Source organism: Apteryx mantelli, chromosome 2 (genome assembly GCF_036417845.1).
Source record: "Apteryx mantelli isolate bAptMan1 chromosome 2, bAptMan1.hap1, whole genome shotgun sequence".
NCBI lineage: Eukaryota > Metazoa > Chordata > Aves > Apterygiformes > Apterygidae > Apteryx > Apteryx mantelli.
Genome location: NC_089979.1, coordinates 116,369,080 through 116,389,746, shown reverse-complemented (window position 1 = coordinate 116,389,746; position 20,667 = coordinate 116,369,080). Strand labels below are relative to the sequence as shown.

The 20,667-nt window shown below is 39.6% G+C and overlaps 1 protein-coding gene across 10 annotated transcripts in view; it reads left to right on the top strand.

The window, feature by feature from the left end:
• ITGA9 (integrin subunit alpha 9) overlaps window positions 1-20,667 on the top strand; it is a 236,284-nt gene that overhangs the window by 124,697 nt on the left and 90,920 nt on the right. For all 10 annotated transcript variants that reach the window (XR_010883442.1, XR_010883443.1, XM_067291286.1 and 7 more), the window contains exon 17: window positions 12,859-12,935. Coding sequence is in view for 8 of the 10 variants with exons in the window: in XM_067291286.1 (XP_067147387.1) it covers window positions 12,859-12,935 (77 nt within the window). In the remaining 2 variants the exon portion in view is untranslated. The remainder of the gene's footprint in view (window positions 1-12,858; window positions 12,936-20,667) is intronic.

Below are 20,667 nucleotides of genomic sequence, written 5' to 3'. Positions count from 1 at the left end.
GGCTGCAGGAGGGGACACAGGAACTTGCCCCTCTGCATGCGGGAAAAGTGTCTAGGGGACAGAATTAAGAAAAACTTGCCCGGCCCACTGCCCTCTTTTCTGAGGGCTCCTCATGTCTTGTCATGTGGCAGAGGAAACCTGCTCCTGCTATTATTATTGATGGCCATGCTACAATAGGATTTTTTTGTTTCAGAGAAAGGAAAGCATAGGTGCAGCTATATACTAATGGGGTCCTATTTTGCTCCCAGGTAGTCCAAAAAAACCCCTTTTGTCATTGGTTTTGGTAAGAGCAAGAGAATTCCCTAGACTCCAAAATATTTGTTATTTAGAGGGTAGAGATCCTTCCTCCCCCCACCTTTTTCCTAAGAAAATGAAATGTATGTGATCCTGCTGCATGTCTGTCTTGACCTCACTAATATCATTTGAAAATGTTGTCTAGTTTTGGCAGGTTTCAACAGGAGTGATCAGGGCAGTGCTTTTGAAGGTATTATGTTCCTTTAGGGTTCATGAAAACAGGCAGTCATGTCGAGGGGAGAGACCCTGTTAGTGGCCATTTGAGGGAAAGACTCTAGTTTGAGCTTGGTCTTTGGAGATGCAGGACAATTTGCCGAAGAAGGAACCTGCAGCCCTTCCACCTCCTGTCGTGCTGCAGCAGAGCATCCAACCATAAGGCTCAAAGCTCTGTAGGGAAATCAGATTTCTTTGTTCTGTGGCTTGCCATAGCGCTTGTTCGTCAGAATCGCAGACTAATTTAGCTTGCAAGGGACTTTTGGAGACCCAGTTCCTTGCTCAAAGCAGAGCCAACTTTGGAGTTAGATCAAGTTGCTCAGGGTCATATCCAGTCAAGTTTGTTTTCCAAAACATGCTTATATGATCTGGCATTGCTTGTGAATATGAAACTTTTTTTTTTCTTAAACCCTGAAAAGCCTGTCTGGAGTTTCAGGGTTTTAACAGTGGATTGTGAGATATGGTTTTTAGCCTTGGGAAGTTTATCGTCAGCAATATATTAAGTGATGCTTTGATCATCATCTACTATATTTCTTTCTGCTGCTACTCATAAGGATATGTTATTCTGCTGAAGTCTGCAGGTCCTTGAATACTACTGGGAAAAAAAGCAGCTAAAAGAGATTGCTTAAAAAATCTCTTGTTTAAAGAGATTTGCCTTTTCAGATACCCAGGTGTTTTTAATTGTATTTGGCTATAATCCTTGTACTTAAAGAAATGAGTATTTATTGAAGTATGCCTTATTTTTATAAATGAATGAATGAAATTTGAATCTAATAATTACTTATTTTTATAAAGAGGGATTTGTGTGGGTATTAAGTTTCTAAATGTTATATGGTTGCAAACATGATGGGAATTCGTATGTTCACATCTTCGTATAGCGAATTTTGGAACCTGTACAGTGTGGTGAAAATCGGAATGTTATATGAACTGAACTGCTTGGGTGCTTTACCACTGAGTTTAAACTTAAAAGGTCCTATCTATCCCTGCAGGCATAGTCTCAGGTTAATATTAAAATACCTAAATGTTGAGATTATAAACAGAAACAAAAATATGTTGGGAATTTCCCTGACTTGTTTTCTTGTGTAATTTGAATGAGAGGGAGCCGGTTTAACAATCCCTTTCCATTTGCTTTCCAGATGTTGTTCACTTAGCTTTGTAAGAGAAGGATTTTGACGTGGGGTGTGACTGGAAGCATGCTTTCAGCCAAGGAAGTGGGCAGAGTTTCAGATTTAGTGTGGCAGTCATGGTGATAAAGCTCCGACGGAGTAGCCTTGAGGCATAGTGACAGAGTTCTCAAAGATCGATTTCATGGGAAAATCATTGCTTAGCATTCTCTTTTAGGCTTCTTGTCATGTTGCAAGTAGAAATTACTTTTAAAGACCAAGAGGCATAGTAGGAAGCAAAGTTTATGTAATAAAGGATTTACATTTTCAGAGAATCTAATGATTCTGGAAGGACCTTGCATTGTGGCAGTCCAATTCAAGACAGGTTTAGTGGGCTCTGTTTTCATAGATGAGTACTCGGCACTCTCTGAACATCAGGTCAGGTTAGCAATAAGGTGGATGCTTGTTAAGAGAAGCATAGATATCACATGTCCCTTTTGAAAACAGCAAGATGGGTGTGGGTGGATGGACAAACACATTAGTGCTAGTACTGAAGTCTTTAAATATAGCTAGTGATGTGTGGTTTTCAAAAATCCTAAATTCTATTGAACTAGTAAGAAGTAGCATTTTTAAATCTGAAATATTGCGTCTGTTGCTTCAAGACACCATTAAGATACTGTTATAGGTTGATGCTTTGCTAATAAGCTCAGGTGGCTGATTTTGGTGAGTGAATGCGTGAGAAGGATTTGGAAGTAGCGAATAGCTGAAGAACTGGGAGGGAGAGCTGACAGGGCAGGAGAGGAGATGACTTCCAGCTTTCAAAGTTCTACTTCAGGTCTGCTAGACCTACTTGAAAGCTGATAGATCTTGCAAACATGTGGGTTTTATAGTCATCTAGATATAATTTATTTAAACTAAAGTCATGGTAAAGCTGACGTGATCACTTCCACTGGGATGTAGCTTTAGTTGTCATGACCAGGTGTTCCTTACTTATGCACATGACTTCCCAAACAGAGTGTACAACTGTCCTGTATTCCTTTGTCCCCACTGTTGACAAACAAGGAGGTAGGAAAGCCACCTGGTGGCCTCTTGACAAGAGAGTTGGAGATAATCTTGAGCATACGAAGTTTTTTGTAGGACTTTGCTCCAATGTGTTAAGAAGTCAGCTTGAAAATAGTGTTTGTAGGCAACCGTCAGTGGGAAGGTGTATCCCTTCCTGATGACATAATCATGAAAAGGATTATGACAGTTATTCATCCCTTATATCAGTAATATTTTGTTTATGAGAGAACAGTCTGGTCCTGTACTAAATGCTTAGACCAGAACAGAGCTTGAGTAGTAAAGGAGTGCCTGGATGGGAGGTGTTCAAAATGCATTTATTTATTGATCATCCATTTTAAAAGAAGGTAACTTTTACTGTGAGGCACTACAAAATACTTGTATTAGAAGAAGTAAAACCGTGACTGTTTAGTGAAGGAGGCTGCTTCTGTTCCTAAATGAACTGTCCTTGAAACAATCAAAATATGAGAAATAATTTGAACTTCCTAACAGATCTGAGCAAATGGATCTTAACTGAAATTCCCTCTTGAAAAAATACACAATTGTGGAACTTTACATATTGCCCATTTTTGTCAGAAAAGCGGCTCTGATACTTCAAAAGGAAGTAATAGTGTAATTAAGCTGGCCTGAGGGACTATTTGGCCCAGGTTACAGTAACAATTGACTTATAACTGACTTATTTATTTTCTCAGTTCTTTTATGTGCTTACCAGAAACTATGGTTGCTATAGTTTAGTATAATTATTTGTGGGAACAAAAGCAAATACTTAAGGGTCATGTGTACAAGTGTATTGATACATGCCTCTGCAACTTGTACAATTGTTGGATGGAGACGTGGAGACTGGCTATATGGAGCAGATTACAGCTTTCCATGTTGCACGTGGCTAGCCAGCTCAGTCGTGTTCAAACAGAAAATCTCTGATGGGTCAAGATTGGGTGGGGAAACAAAGATTCTGCTTTTTCTGTGTGTCAGTATTACGAGTTTTAAAACTTCCCACCCTGAAGATGGCTTTCTATTAGCTTCCTTGTTGCCTCCCAAATCCAGTTGCTGCCTCTGTCCACTGGAAAAAACTAATAAATCTTCTTACTTTAGGGAAATTAATGTGTATTCAGAACTTTGTTTGGTTTAGTTCGTCACAAGTGGTTTGCACTATAACATTTATTTTTGTATACTCACTGTATAAATACATGTCAACCAAGAAAGAGAAAGATCTGCCAAATACAGTGGGGATTTGTTCTAGTAATATCCAGTAAATATAACTTAGAAGTCAAAACGTGGTATGCTAGAATTCTGTCTGTTTTAAATACTGTAATAAAATCACCTGCTGTTATGTGGATGGAGGCACCTTGTCGGTACAGGAAAATATCCTCAGAATTAATTGCGTCAGTGTCTTCAGGACTTCAGGAACAGTCTGTCATAAAACTGCTTTTAAGTTATAAGAAGAGTCAGACGTTTAGGACGTTGTGTTCCCAACTGTACCACTGACTCGCAGTGAGAGTTTAGGTACGATGCTGCACCCTGGGTGAGTGAGGCCAAGCTTTTCTAGGATAAAGTAAACTTCACCTTTCTAAAGCAAAGGACTTTTTGGGAAAATATTTGTGTTTGAAAAGGCAGTTAAGTATTTGCACATAAATACGTAAGCTTAGCTGACAGGTATGATAAAGTATAGGAGGATTTTCATGAAGCTGAATTATGAAGATCTTTAGTAATTTTGGTTTTCTGCACAAATAATGTCATTCTTTATTTTAAAACATTCCCCCCTCCCCCCCCCCCCCATACTGAGGACAAGGCAATGGACGGTTCTTGGCACAGTTTTAGGCTGGGCCAACTGTTGCAAACTCGGCCCAGGACCAAGAGTTAAGAGGTTTGAAGGGTCTTTCCCATTTTGCACATCCCCACCCTGTTTTAGAGGCCAGTTTAATTTACTAGTAGAGCTTTAGCCTTAGTGGCTTAGTATACCTGTAGGTAACTGGATATGTGGAAAGAGTAAAGCTTAATTAAGTGTCTTATACCCAGCCACACAGGAAATCTTGGGGAGAAAACAGGAATGAGTCTAATTGCTGCTGTTCCAGATGAAGCTTCTTGCCACTGGACTATCTTTCCTCCTTGGGCAGGCTCCCAAATTCTCTCCTACGTTTATTCTTGCAGAAATTCATTCTGCGCCACCCTTCCTGCTTAATTGCCACTATTTTCCCTCCGGTTGGGGTGGGATTGCTAGAAGGGATGAGATCCACTCCTCCCTCTGCCATCCCTTTGGTGGTGTCTGTCTTTGCTCTAGACACATTTGGTCAGAGTCAGCGTTGAACTGGCAGGGACCGGGTGCTGTTCATGCCAGGAAATCTGAAAAGGACCCACCCTGAGCGTGTACTGGATTAGGCTGTGTTGCATTTGCCTGCTCTTTTTTCTTGAATGGCAATAAAGAGAAATGATTTATAAGTCTGGAAGAGATTCAGAACTGAAATAGAACAGCAGGTGTCCAGATGTATTGTACCTCTGAAATGTTTATAATTAGCAAATTTGTTTAAGAAAGAATTAGTGGAAATCAGTGCCTCTGATGGTATGCTTGCTTTTTTTTTTTTTTGTGCTCATTCTTAAGCAATGACAGGCTTGGCCAGTAAGTTTCCAACTTTTTCATGTTCCTCTTTAATAGTAGAGGAAAAACAACATAACTGAGTATGTGTAAGATATGTTTAATCCCCAGGTTTAGATCTTATGGGCTTCCTAAAAAACCAGCTGATATCATGTGCTAATAAATATATTTGTATATGTGTGTGTGTTTTTGTATGTGTGTGTACATGTATATGTCTATACCTATGCATATGTATACACCTTTATGTGTAGGCTATGCACATATGCCAGGGTAAGGTGAGGCTAAAAGATCATCTTATATTATGTGGTAGAACTTGAATTATCTGATTTAGTTTAAAGGTTCATAAAATAAATAGGTAGAGAAAGGAGAGGTGATCACATGAGCATTTGCAAAATGAGCCCTCACTTAAAATGCTTTTGGGTAATTTCTACAGTTCAGAATAACAGCCCGCATTTCATTTCCAAGCTACTCTGTGGATGGAGAATTGCAAGGGTAAAAAAGGGGGAATTTTTAGTTACATACGGAGTTATAAGAGAAAATTGTAAGAAATTTAAAAAGCAGATCAGTCAAGTGACAGCCTTAGGAAACCAGGCTTCATTAGTTCAGTTCGTATTTTTACAGCAATTATATGAAGAATCAGTAGAGTTAAATTGGTATGTTTAACATTTTGAGAAAACATAGCATGAGAGTTCCCTGAAATAGTTCCCTCAGTTCAGAGTACCTCTGTGCCACAGAATCCTTGTCAGTCCAGAGCAGCATTCATAAATACAAAACCGCTGAAGTGCAGGTGGATTTCGGGAGAGGACTTTCATGTATCCTTGGGGTTCTGAATGAACTAAAGGGAGACATGAATTGCCTGTCCGCTTCTTTTAAAGTTTTTCTGTGTTTCCAGCTGACAAAATAGTTGCCATGTTTGTTTATCATTTGTCATTGTTATTATGCTCTTGTATCATAATTACATATTTGCATGATGAGTAACAAAGGCTTTGACTCCTATGTTAAAATGTTTAAGTATGAAAGCATCGTGGGTGAAAAAGATTCATCTTGCACAGTTACAGTTTTAGTAGTAGATATAAGGGGGTTTGAAGTGAGGAATATTCCTGAATATCATTAGAAATCTCTCCTGAGATTATATAATTGAATTATTTTGTAGTCATCCAAAATAAATGGAAGACCATTTAAGACAAGACAGGAAAATATACTGAGAGGTATGCTTCAGAAACCCATCCTGTAATGGTATTGGGAGATGGAAGAATTAACCCAAAAGATCCTTCCCATCTATTGTTCCATGTATTTATAAGGTCTGAAGTCTTGTAAAATGAGAACACTATTTGGATGATTTGAACTGTTAATGATTTAAAAAAGAAAAAATTGCCTCAGCCTGAAAAGTGAGTGAGTCAGACTAGAAATATAATAAAGCTCTGAAAGACTGGGGGCATATTTCTATTGCCCCCAACTGTAATTCTTCACCCCAGGAGAATATGAGGACAAAAGATTGCATTGTTAAATCCATTCACTGCTGTGAGGAATAACTGATACACATATGCTTATTAATTTCTGCTTGTTCTCAATGACTAACAGGTTTCATTCCTGATCTTTTCCACATAGCTGATTTCCTTTGGGAATTCCTGTTCCTGTTATATTTGAATGTTCTCTCTCCTTTCTATCTTGGTGCCCACCAGGTCCACTTTTTAGCACTTGCTGAAAGGTGCAAATAGCAGGCTACAGCTGAGCCAGAGGAGAAATGATTGCATTTGGCCTTAGATGACTTGACAAGTGGCCATGTGCTAGTCATGAGCCTTAGGCCCAGGGCTTTCCACTCAATAAAGTGGATTGATTTCCCTCTGGCCTTCTCCGCTTGGAGCAGTTCAGCTCTACATGGTTCACTCTTACTAGCTGAATAAAACAATTATTACTGCTCAGTTCCCGTTTTCTTATACTAATACACTATAAATAAGCATCTGTTTTCTCTGGGGGAAGATGTGCTCCCACGAAGTTTATGTGGAAGTGGGGGAACTTCCTAGCTCATCTCAGTCGCTTTCATCATTTCTGCATTGACATGGCTGTTTGGTTTAATAGTAGGATTCTCCTGAATGCTTATGGCTCCCATGATATTCCTTCCTTTGTCATGCATTTGTTCCGGCATTCACTGGAGATATTGCGTAAATAATGTGTTCTTATTTTAGCCAGCACATCTGATGAAATCCTGGAAAGTTTTTCAGAATATTAATTGCTTTTCTAGAGGGAATTTAAATCAGCCGTTTTGTACTTGGCTCAGCAGGATATTTGAGTGGAGTTTTTCCATCAGTAGTATAGTGAAACATAGGCTGATGTCTAGGTAGATTCAGTTACTATTTCTTTATCTGTGATCAATAGGTATTAGGTGTCTGTAGGTAATAGCTTTATTTTGCAGGCAACTTGAAATTTAAAGCCAAAATAAATAAATTAAAAAGGTCTAAAATCAGGCTTCTGTGTCTATGTTTAGGCACATTAATATATATGTGACTGATCTGTCAAACTGTAGAAGAGGAAATTTCTTCTAGAAAAGGCAGTGAGATTTGCTTACTGCTCCATGTTTTTGAAAGTTGGATCACATACTCTGGTCCCTTTAAGGAGCTGGGAACCTAACTTCATCAGATAATGTGGTAATAGCCACAACATCAAGGTCTAAACAGTGAAGAATTATTAGACAGACAAACCCCCTTATCCTACATCTTTTAAATAGACGTGCTTTTGTTCATGATTTAATTTCTAAGTCATCCTTGCACATACCATAGGGTATGGTGACAATTTACATGAAATCAGTGTAGAGGTTGGAATACTATACTCTTAATCCAAATTATTTTGAATAACCTGATTTATTCCACTGAAGTATATGGCAGAGTTTAGGAAGTTGAAGGAATGGATGCTCAGTTACAGAAGGCCAGCTCTGCTACCTTTCCCTTTTGAGATGCACTTCTAACTATTTGTGGACTGATGTGCTGTGTCAGGTCTGATCTAGGCTGAATCTAGTCTGGTCACCTTTTTTTTTTTTTTTTTTTTTTTTTTTTTAAACCCAAATCAGAAAAGGACATGTTTTGAAGAGTTCTTTCAGGAATCCAGTTTCTCTCCGTTCTCTTCATGCGTTGTCCTTCAGCTGTCTCTTTCCCTTTTTCTGTGACAGGATGGAAGCAACTCTTGCTGAAACACAATACTGGTAACCTCACAAGGGAGTCTTGATTGCATGTTTTGGCTAAGGCCTGAAATTTCTGTGTGCTTCCCTGAATTTTGGGGGGTTAAATATCTTGAAGTACTTTTTTTCTTTGTTTATTGGATTGGAAATACTGGATGATTTCCGTAATTTCTGTGGGCAGGAGTGCCATAAACACAGCCTTTTTCAGTTTTCTCTGTTTCTTGTCCTCTTCCCTACTCCCAGAAACATAGATGTGTTTAATTTTAGACAGCCATTGGAAGGAACTGAAGTGATTTAGGGAGTCAGGTTTGAAATACTGGATTGCTTCCTCTGAGCAGAGAGCTCTAACCATTAGGCTGAAATCAGGCTCTTTCTTGTGTATTTTCCTTCTAGCCTCATGCCTTTGTAGTCCAACGTCAGCAGGAAGCAATACGAGAATATCTTCACCCAGCAGCTCAGTGTTTAGGATGCCTTAGGATACAGGAACTATGGATGCGATCTCCTTCTTCTTCCTGAGGCAGAGGATTGTAGATGTACCCCTGGTCTGTACCACAAAATGTGGAATGCAACTCTGTGCCGTTCTTCAAGAGATGGTCTGGACACAAAGGCACTTGCTGTGAGGCCCTGAGCTGAGTGTCTGTCTAGATGCATCCTCCTTCCCAGCTGGCTCTAGTTCTCTTCTTGGTGTCTGTTGTGTACAGACATACCTATTCACTCTTTATAATTAGTGTCTTTTAAGTTAGGCTTTCTGAATTGCCCTCTAAAGGACTTTGGCAACATGCATCCATATCTACTGACTCTTTAGGATGCATCTGCCACCTTTATTGATTTCCCTAGAAGCATCTTCTTTTCTGCCCAGAAGAGCTGTCAGGCAGAGTTTGAGGAAATTGCATGTTTGTCCAGGATGTCTGGTGACCTGATAGGAAGTGCTATGGGGCAATTCCCAGGAGCTGCTGGGTCCTATGCAACAAAAGAGAATGTAGAGAAGAATCACAGATCCCCAGAACATTGAATTTACTCTGTGTTTTGCTGTAGATCTGGTGATGCCAGGATATCTGGCCAGCTTGCTGTGCACGGGCTGTCATTAGCTGTCATTAGTTCTCTGCTTCTAGTGTGAAAACAGCATGTCCTAAAAATGTTGGGATTATCATCTTTGTGCTAGTGAGCACACAAACTCTATTTCTCTCTCGGAAATGCCAGACAGAAGTATTGTGGCCTTGATGTAAGAAATGCAGCTGTGTTTCTCATTCAGGTCACTCAGGACGATTCTATTCTCCCTTCCTCCTCTGCATACCCCCCAAAAAACCCTTTGAATTTTTTCATGAATCTATTTCTTACGTAAAGAAGCTTTCTGACCATCTCGGAGAAGCATATTCAAAACTGTGAGGTACTTGGTACAATTTAAGCAGACTCCAGTAAGAATCAATGGATTTTGAACTTCTGTAAAACCACTATTCTGGACTGCTTCTCTTCACATTGGGATAACAGTAACTTCAAAAATTATGAAGTGTTTCAACAGCACGAATCAATTTGTTTTACCCAATTTCCCTTTATCCATGTCTGGTTAATACCTACAGCCCAGTGGTTTGAAAATTAGTTATTTTGTTCAAAACTTAGAATATATGAAGAACTCTATAAATACCTAAAAATGTTATTGTAAAGCCTAAGCCACTTCTAAGATCTCATAGAATTAACTTTAAATTAAAGATTATATTACAGTAGGGTCTATGCATATGCTGACAACGGAACTGTGCTCTAAACAACATGCAAATGTTGAGCTGGTAGTTTCTGGACCAAAGAGATCCCAGCCCAAATAGACCAAATAAGGGCATAGTAAGAAAATATATAAGCAATCTTCACAAATCATATGATGACTTACAGCGTGTTTACCCCCTAATTCTTTAGGAGGGATTTGGACATACAGGAATTAGTCAACCGGAAAGGCAGATGAAGCAACAGTTTGGGGGGATGGAGCGAGGAGAGGCCAACATAGTGGAAGAGAAAGTGAAGAAAGCAGATTGCTTTGGCTGTGAAAAGTCGCAGGGTTGAGGCTTTAGCAAGCGCACAAGCAAGGTGGGACGCAGTCATAGCAACATCTGTTCAGTCCAGGGAAATGGTGGGAAATAACAAAATAATCCAGAGATATGATCAGCCTGCAATGGAGTTGGCTGCTGAACCAGCTCCAGCAGTCTGAAGGCGTCCTGGCCGCTGAGAAGTTCTGGTGGGACTGGAAATCCTTTCTCCTCCAAACCTGAACAAGCTCCAGAGCCTGCACAGAAGCAGGGTTCACTCCTACACAATTCTGGATTGGGGACTCATCAGTATTTCTGCTATCTCAGTGCTGCACAGGAACTTGAGTTGCTCTGGCATAACAAAATATTCCTAATGTATTTCAAAGTAGCTTGTGTTGTATTGCATGATGTAGTGGAAGAGATATGTGCTCAGTAGTTTTAGGAAACGAGGTATTTGTTCATTCCTGCTGAACTATAGATTTAGAAACAAAATTCCAGGATTATTAGGTAGTTCCTTAAATGTATTTACAGGACTTGATTCTTTTAAAAGTGTAGGTCATATCTTTGATCACCCTGTTCACTTTGCCAAGATTTCTGCAATACAAACAGGGAAATTGTCAGGCAAGGATGTTTCTACAGTTTATTTTTCTTCTCCTCTGAAGGTCAGTCTTTCCTATATATAGCTACTCTAGTTCTTGAGGATTAATTCTGAGGACTTTGAGGCCATACCTCTGAAATGTCCCACATTTTGAGAGCGATTCCCATGCGAGGTCCTGTCTCAGGACTGGGTTGTCTCGTGATTATTGCCCTTTGGTGTAGTAATCTTTATTAAGGAAAAAGTGCAAGTTCAGCCTTTGCGTTTAAATCCTCAACAATTTCCCCTTCTGAAATTCTGAGAAAATGAAAGATAGGAAAGGAAAATGAACGGGCAGAGTAACTAGCCCCAGATGAACTGCCCACCTCCCGACTTTCTTGAGTCTTCTCATTGCAGCTTAGTGCAACTTACAGTATAGTTTGAAATCTGCTAGTCCCAACACTAACCAGCTTCATAAAGGTCCACATCTGTTTGGAAAGCTCAGACAGTATAGAAAATGTAAAGCTAGCTGTCTCCTTCAGTAAGAATCTCCTTAGCGAGGCAAGGACTAGAAATCTCTATGCCCTCTGGGCTTAAGACTGAAAGTCTTTCTCCAGGGCTGATACAGTTGGGCAGAGCTATTCAAACAGTTATTAACTCTGTATGTCTTTTTTTCCCCTGAGTCTCTGCAACTCTGTGTAGTCTGATCTTTGTCCACATCCTACACAGATTTGCTGGTTCTTTGCACTTACAATTGAAATATATTTACTTTGGAGATAGGAGTCATGGAGCCAAGCTTGTGGAAAGGAATATTCGTATTAAAGGAAGAGACTCATGGAGTGTCAGGTTTCCTAGGTGAACAGTTTTTGTAATCCTCACTTGAGGTATTTGTCCTCTGAATATTTCATAAGCTGAAAAGCATTACACGTTTGAGAGAATGCACCCTGAAGCCTAAAAAGTCTAGTCAGCTGACCAGAAAGGTACTGGCCCCTGTTCTCAATAGCGAGGGAAAAGTAACCATGACCTTGACAGAACTTGGGTTTGTTGAACACCATGAATATAGTGGTCACTGATGGCTGCCTCATTTAGCCATGATGAATTTCCATAGAGATTTGCTTAGGCTTATGTAGACGTCTCACATATTCCCTTTCTGTCAACATGCCATTCCCTTTGCTGCTTAAATGGTGCGCCCATGCCTAGTGGTATGTCTGCCTTTTACAAATCCTAGTTTTATCAGTCCATTTATTTTCAGAAATGGTGGTCTTTCCCAGAATTCACAAGATTGACAGCAGTTCCGTTGTTCTAGGGTATCGTTGGTGTGTCACAGTTGTTGTAGTTTTCTGTTGCTTATAGGATACCTGAAATGTTTCCTACCATATACAAAATCCAAAAAATGATTCAAATCTATCTTTACTGTAGGTCAGTGAATCTGTTTGGTTCATGATTTCTTCTGTTCCAGTTTTTAGGACTGAAAATAGTTTCATAAATAGTTTCTTATTTTCTGTTTTATTCTCATGCACATGTGTTGGGATCAGAAATAAGAGTGCCAGAAATACTGTGTGAGAAGTAATTCTTGTCAGATGAGAAGCAGGAATAGATTGAGGAAAATCTCCAGGAGAGTCTGGTTTTGGTGAACTTTCTTGTTCAATTATAACAGAATAAAGAGGGTTCTGATAAAGATGAGATTTGGCTGCCTTTGAATTTCCATAACATTCGCACCGTACATTTCCATGTCACAAATTTCATTGTTTTTTCATTTCGTCCAAACATGCTGCTTCTTTAAGAGAACTTTGATCTTATCCTTTTCATGCTAAAACAGTACTTTTCTCTGTTTTTCGCAGACTGTTTTTGAGAGGAACTGTCAATCTGATGACTGTGCTGCTGATTTGAAACTTCAGGGTAAATTATTGCTGTCTAGGTGAGTGGGTGAATTTTTTTTTCTCTTGTTCTTCTTTCCTGCTCATATGTTATTCATTTTATGTAAGAAGCACTGAAAATCCAAAATACAAATACAGAGCTTTTATATCCTGTTCCAGACTAGAATGATGATGACAACAATACCATCTTTAGTGCAGTAAGGTGTAGAGAATGTACATAAAATCAGAACACCCATGGTGGTAGGCACTGTGCACACACAAAGATACAAAGACAAAACTGGAGGAAAAACTAGCATAGTGGAGGGGAGCAGGGAAAGTAAAGAAATATGCTGAAGTCAGGTCCTGATCTGCTAGACTCTGCCATTTTTCAAAGACAATAAAATACCATTTATGGCATGGTAGGAGTAAAACTGTATGTGGCAAAGCATTTTCGTTCAGAAAAAATGTCACACAGAAAATTAAAATAAGCAACAACTCAGAATATGGTGAATTGATTAATCTTCTTTGAGGTTTGAATTATTTATTTTAATTTCTGAACTTGTGTGATTTTGCTCACTCTCTGGAAATATTGCCTTCCTTTGTCGGTTTCTTTCTGTTAATAACCTGGATATATATGTGTGTGTGTGTGTGTGTGTGTGTGTGATTTCACTTTCTTCTGGGATAATAAACCTCATTAAGTAGACAAGATATGTTCTGTCCCTTTTGACTGGTGATCCTAGGAAAACGCCTGTTCTTTGCCAGGATGTAGTTATTCAATTTCTGGGTAAATCAGGCTAAAGGTGAACTTCACACATCACTTCTGTTTCCTTTTTTTTCCAGCATGTTAAGCACATTTTTAGAAATGTAAGTGCTGATGCGAGTTGTTTAATTGTGTGTCAGGGGTTTTGCTATTTGATGCAGATCCTTTCTGTGAAACACTTTGCTTTCAGGTCAGGTAAGAGAGGGGAAGAAACTGCTCTACTTTAGAAAAACAAAAAAGAAAGAAGTAATAGTCAGCAGATACACACAGGTTTTATGTAAGTCTACAATGTGCTGTAGTTGTAGTTGTAGCTGAAACTGAACCTAAGTCAAATCTGAGAAGTTATGGACTTCTCCAGATACTCCCGAAGTCAACAGGAATGTTTCACTGCATTGGCTGGGATGGCATGGCAGGGATTAGGTCTCGGGTTGCAGAGTCCAAGCTTCAACTGTGATTACTCTGGATTTTTGACATTTTGCTAGAGGTTAGTGGTAAGCAAAGTGTATTAAAAATAGAACTGGAGACCTGTCTGTGCAGACTGGGAAAACAAATGAGGGATTTTGTCCTACAGATGAGGAATAATCAATAAAAAGTAAGGGACAGGTTCTAAAAACTGTTGTCAGTCAGTGCATAGTAATCGCAGCAGTAAGAGTTATATTGAGTGATTGGAGCATTAGACTATTTACTTTTAGAGCTGCTATTTATGTTATCATGGCAATTTAAAAGCCACAACTGTCAAAAAAGCTTGGTTATTCAAATACAGTACAACATTCCTATAGCAAAATGTTGAACAAAAGCTCTCAAGTCTTTTTTATTCAGTGACATTCTGAAGTCCTGTTTGAGATAAACAGGATGTCGTCAAATCAATCAAGTCTACAATGAATGGGTTTCCTTTAGGTAAAGGACTGTGTCAGCTTCAGTTACTAAGAAACATAACAGATTGAGTATCTCTAAAGAAAACAGAATGATTTTTCTGTCTATAAAAATACAAAAACATGCTAGGCATTCTGATTTTAGGGAAGTGCCTGTCTTGAATATGGTCATTTTTCCAGCCCCATATACCTCATGCTAAAGAATGCTGTCAGCATTTTTTCCCATTATTCCTGTTTATGTAAAAGCTGTGTACAAAGTATTCTTTTGTAGAAAAAGCATGAGCAGTAAATCTATTCCTATATGCACCCAGGAACTAAGCAACTAACTTTGTTATTAACAAGACTGTGGCAATGCTCTTGTCTCAATAATGGTGTTTGACTAAATCCGGTGGATTTATTGGTAGAAACTAAAATCAGGAATACAATTAGTGGGCACATGGATGCATTGGATATATTGGGGAAGGCTTTCCCCAGACATATGTGCTGTCTCTTGGATCTGCTGCAGTTCTTTGAAGATGTCACTGAGTATGTGGATGGGGTGATCCAGTTGATGCAATCTACTTGTGCTTCCAAAAGACTTCCATTAGGATTTCTCACCAAAGGCTCACAAAGAAAATAAGTTGTTCAGGGCTAAGACGAATAGTGCCTGAGCGCTACTTCATAATTGTAAGATAAAAAACAAAGGGTAGGAGTAAATGGACTGTTTTTCTGATGCAAAAACCTCCACAAATGTTTGTGCTAGGGCCAGTGGTATCCACCATATTTATAATTGATCAGGAAAATAATCTGCTAAAAATGAATAGCAAGGTGATAAAGCTTGCAAATGATACTAAGTTATTTAGAGTAACGGAAAGAACAGAGTAACGAAGCGATACAGTACTGGAAAGCAAAATGCAATTAAGAGTGTTCTTAATACAAGACATGGTTAGTGTGGATTCTACTTTTGGGGGTGTTGCAAATGCTGAGAGTTTACATGGGTTCAAAAAGCCTAATAGATAAAGTTAATGGAGGAGATATGTAATAGGAGTAAGTGTGAATGCTGAAGGCTGCAGAAATATGTGAGGAAAATAATACCATACACTTGCCTTGTTTTTCCATAGGCCTCTGCTTTAAAGATGGTTGGATACAGGACTGTGGACTAGATGAGCTGACTTAGTCTGGCTGTTTTTATGCACTTTTCGTTCATTTGTAGCATGTTAGGGCCAAAAGCTGTGCAGAGCACGATATATTGTAATGTATAGTTTTGTGCCTCACAATATAACATGCTTTTAAACATGTGCTGGTTAGAGAATCTGTGTGCATAGGAAGTTAGCTACTTCTCAGGTTACATTATCATCATGAGACTTGCTTGCTGAGGTCACATGTACAAGCTCAGGTACTGCGCAAGCTACTCTGATTTAGAGTTCCTGGGCAGTGCATTTGAATCGATAAGAATTATACAGTTAAAAGATTGCACCCGGCTTTGAAGATGCCAAAACAGTATACCAAGTGACTATTAGGAAAAACAGCCCTGTGTTGGCAAGAGCTAAACAGGTCTGCATGGATTGTGTGATTTTTGGGATCTTCCTTCTCTTCCCACTGCTTATTCATGTGCCCTCAAATGGGAAGCACTGCACTTTGATTAAAAAAAAAAAAAAAACAGAAAAAAACAAAAAGAGTCCTGGATGTTCATCCCTCAGACCAGGTAATGACATAATATGCAGCCGTTTATCCAAACCAGGGAAATCTGCAGGCATAAGCTGGAAACTTTGCTGTAGTTCTGACCAGCTGTGGTTGGTTTTGTCTCGTCCTTTCCTGTTGGCGAGGCTGTCGAGGTGCTGTCGCACGTGAAAACTGTGCTGCTGGGTGAGCTGAAACCCTCCTCTGTGAAACTGGTAGAGGGAAGGAGAGGAGGAGAGAGTAGGACTGCTTGAAAGTAGGAAATGATTAAAAAATGTGAAAACTTTCTGGCTGCTTCCGAAAGCTTTTGCGAAGATTAGCGGCGGGGAGGATATGTTGATGATTCACATTTTCTGCTTTTGTTAATACTTCTGTGACAGTGAAAGGTGTCCTTGGACACTTTGGCTGAAGGTCTGGGTTACATGCAGTACACTGGAGTAAGGAAGAGTCGCAATGCACTTATCCTGAATAGGAAAGGGCTTGTTTTTAGTTAACAGCGAATCTCTCTTAAGCCTCCCTTCAGGCTCATCTGCCTTTGTTAGCATGGGTTTGCATGTAAACCTGCTCATATTTGTTGTAGGGATGGAGCGTAGGTGCAAAGATGAAGGAACCAAGCTCTTCCTGATCGTGGCAGATGCCATGAGGGGCAGCAGTCATGGATTGTGGCTGGCAGGTTCAGATTGGAGACTGGGAAAACTTTTTCACTTAGGAGGTTAGTGCTGCACTGGACCCAGTTGCCAGAGAGACTGGACTCTCTGCTGTGCCAGCATCTCGGCTAGACGAAGTCCCAGCAGAGCTGATCTCCTGTTAGCCACAGTCCTGCTTTGAGGAGGAGGAAGATGGACTGTATGACCCCGTGAGAGATCGTTTGCAACCAGCTTTTCTGTGGGTCTCTGACTTTATCGAAGTGAATCCTCTCTGTAACCTGAGTAAAATCTCCTCACCAAAGAATCGCCTGTCACCAACACGCAGCCACTGGCTTAGGGCCGTCGTGGGTGTCTGCCAGCGCTGTGGCTGCAAACCTGCCTGTGGGACTCCTTGCTCTTCCCGATGCCACCTTTACCAGCAAGGACATGTACCATCAGCATGGGGGGGTAGCAATGATGGGAGCGGGGCCTGATGAAACAGATTGTGGGGAAGTAAACTTCACAGGGCAGGCCTAAAGACCGACCACGTAGAGCAGCTGAATGGTGGTGTGCTAGGGCTGCTGCAACAGGTCTTGCTAGTGCATGGCCTGGGTTTATTAGTGGGCATATGAGTGCTGTTCGCATACAAGTGCAGGTAGCAGCTTAGGAGCAGGGACAAAAAGGACTCATGGAGTGTGCTGGGGACTTAGTGAAGGGAGTGGTGGGAGAAACGGAAGGGGCAAAAGACAGGGAGTTCGTCTTTCCAGTCACGACTCTTTTCAAATCTGTTTTTCTTAATAACCACGTGAGGTTTTGGCACCACAGAGTACACAGACTACCTCATGGCCTCACCGTCAAAGAATCCTAATCATTAAACCTTGTGGCTGTCATCGGAGAGAGCAAAATCTGGCCCTATTTGTGCAGTAATGCCCCATTTAAAAAAAAAAAAAAAAAGTGACTTGAGAAAGAGGAGACTTAAAAAAAAGTATCTTAGCATAAAAAAGGTCTGTATGTGTTGCATGTGGGTAACTCTAATGGCACAATCTGAAACCATAAGAGATATGGGAATAAAATATTTTGCAATAGCATTTATTTTATAGCCACAGCCTTTGGGACAGCAATAGGTTTTGCTTGCCAGCAATACAGTACTGAAAAGCAAAATGCAATTAGGAGTGTTTTTTAGCTATTATTTTCAAATATGTTTTTTAATGTTAAAAATACCTTTATTACATATCATGCTTGACTTGAATGCCTCATTCTGTTTTCTCAGCACAGCAAATGCCTTTTCCATTAGGTTTATGTAGTAAATAGTACATTTTTATTGAGCCTCCCCATAGCTACTTGTTGAGAACCTGAAATGCATCTGTTCCCTCATGATGTGCTGGGTGAATATCTGAAGTATGTTTTGTGGAAGGTTAGACTTTTCTGGCCTTAATCTGCTCATCCACGCTTCTGTTACTTTCTGTGGGAGAAAAGCACTCTAGCTAAAAAAAAAAGCAGGGTAGACAGGAACACAAATCTTATCTGTGATATTAAACTAGCTTCGTGTTCTGGTCTGATACCTGTCCATCTGATGGACACTCAGGTATCTCTCTGCAAAGGCAATAGTAGTTATCAAGCCTTGTTTAGACTCTAGTGGGAACTGAATGAAAACCATAAAGGAGATGTTTGAGTAATAGTAAGGGCGTTTCAAAAAACAGTCTTTCTTTCAGCTATAATAAACCAACTAAAAGACCAGAGCAGAATGGGTGGTGGCTTCCTTAGGAGATGCAGCTAGAGAGGAAATCCTGTATGACTGTGTAAATATAGTGACAGCCTGTGTCCCACAATGAATCGAACAGCTTTGCGGAAAACAAATAGTGCAAGAAGAAAAATGATGTTGCAGCATGTCATGTAGCTGCTGTATTCCAGCACGAGTGAAGCGAGCTGTGTGCATGTTATGTAAATCAGTTTGTAAAGACAAGACTGTGAGCCTCCTTGGATAGAAAATGCTGTAATAAATATTACTATTCCTGAGAAGGTTCCAAGAGGAAGTCTGTGTTCCATATATTTGTGTGACATAAGCTTACCCTTCATCTGTGATTAGAAATAGGATTACTCACCCATTGGGCTACTTCTGCTTGTATGTTTGGTTGTTTGGAATATGTAACTTTTTATTGTTATTATATTGGTTTAGAGCATCCTTAACAGACACCTTTTATTACAGACTCAAATTGACCTTCTTCCCCTACAGACTGATTGGGGTTCCTTCCTGTATATATTGCTGCAAATTATTTATGTTGGAAATGTTGAATTATAAGCAAAAGTCAGAGAGAGTCAAAAGGGTGACAGGTGCATTTTGCAGACTTTCAAACTTTTGCAAATTGTTTTGCATTGAAGCCAAAGCTTTCAAAAGCTTACTGTGAAATGGAATTTTTGAGAAATGTCCCTTCTCCAATTGAAAGGTCAGGCTTGTGACTTGGGCCATCTCTGCTTCTGTCAGTTCCTCTGGAATTAGCCAGCAAATGGACAAAAACCCAGTCCGTCAAAAAATTCATCAAGTTTGAAATGTTTCCATTTTAATAAAGTAATTTATGGTGAAAAAGTATTGCCAGAAATCTTATGGTCAGTTCTGCAGAAGTTTTTTTTTCTCCCAAAGAAATTCCTTCTGTGACTTACTAAAGAATTAACAAGGTTTCTGCCAATCCTCCTTTTGCCTCTTTAATTTGTTTTGGCTTATGTACTCAACAGGCAGGTAAATGGTTAGATAATGGTCTTTTGGGATGTAATCTCAGAGGACCTAACCCCGGCCCCACAGAAAACACAGGGGAGAGCTTGCCTCTTCCCCCCACCTCAAGCTCACTGGGCTTTGGAGGAACTCCCAAGTTTACAAGCATATTATTTGTATTTGTGAAGAATGAATAATTTCACATGGGTGACTACCTGTGCAATTGATAGAGGCACGTGATTGCTTTGCAAATGCTACATATAGATGCAATAAAGAATATGCTGACAGACTCAGTAAAATTGGTGGTAGTACTCCCTCTGATTCAGTGGGCCCACGATCAGACATTAGGCACTTGGATTTGAAAAATAAATCTCAGCAGTTTCATTTTGACCTGTCAAATTATTACAGAACCTGAGCTGAAGGAATCCAGAAATCACAGATAAAAACATGTGTTATGACAGCTTTGTCCAATTTAGTTTTCACCAACACAAGCAATAATAGTGCAGAATGTTAGTTTAGTGTGGTAACAATGCAGATAGATAGGCAGTGTGCTCCAAAGGAAGGAGCAATAACGTAAAGTTTCGATCAGAAAGATCAAAACTTTTCTGAGTGTATTTCATGAGTATAGTAGTGTGTGCATTTCATGAATATAGTAGTGTTTTATCTTTTTTTTTTTTAAGTAAGGGTTTTCACTGATCATAGGCTTTGTAAACCTGTGGAGAAAAGCTGCAAACTTGTGCTTTAATGTGGGAAGCAAAGCTGTTTCATAAATTTGACCAGGCTCATGCCTCAGCACTTATCTCGCTTTGATCAAACAACAGGAATTTGTTTCCAGAGAGGCCTCATGTTTCATGGCCTGCCCGTTGTGGTTTTATGCCCCTGAAGTGCATCTTAAAAAAAACATTCGTGATGAGGAAAAACAATATCCTTTCATTTGGAGTTTAATTACATGCTCAGATAATATCTATTTTTTCCTTCCTCTTCATTCATAGCAGATGAAGAATTTGTTTTCACTCGTTTTGTCTTTTATATCTTTCATTGAACTTGCACCTCTTTCAAAAATGTTTTTGACACTGTTTACCCTAGCCTGGCTACTCTAAATAGCGGAGCTATTCAGATGGAGCTAGTTTTCTGCTTCATAAAAAAAGAACAAAAGAAAAATGAGCACAC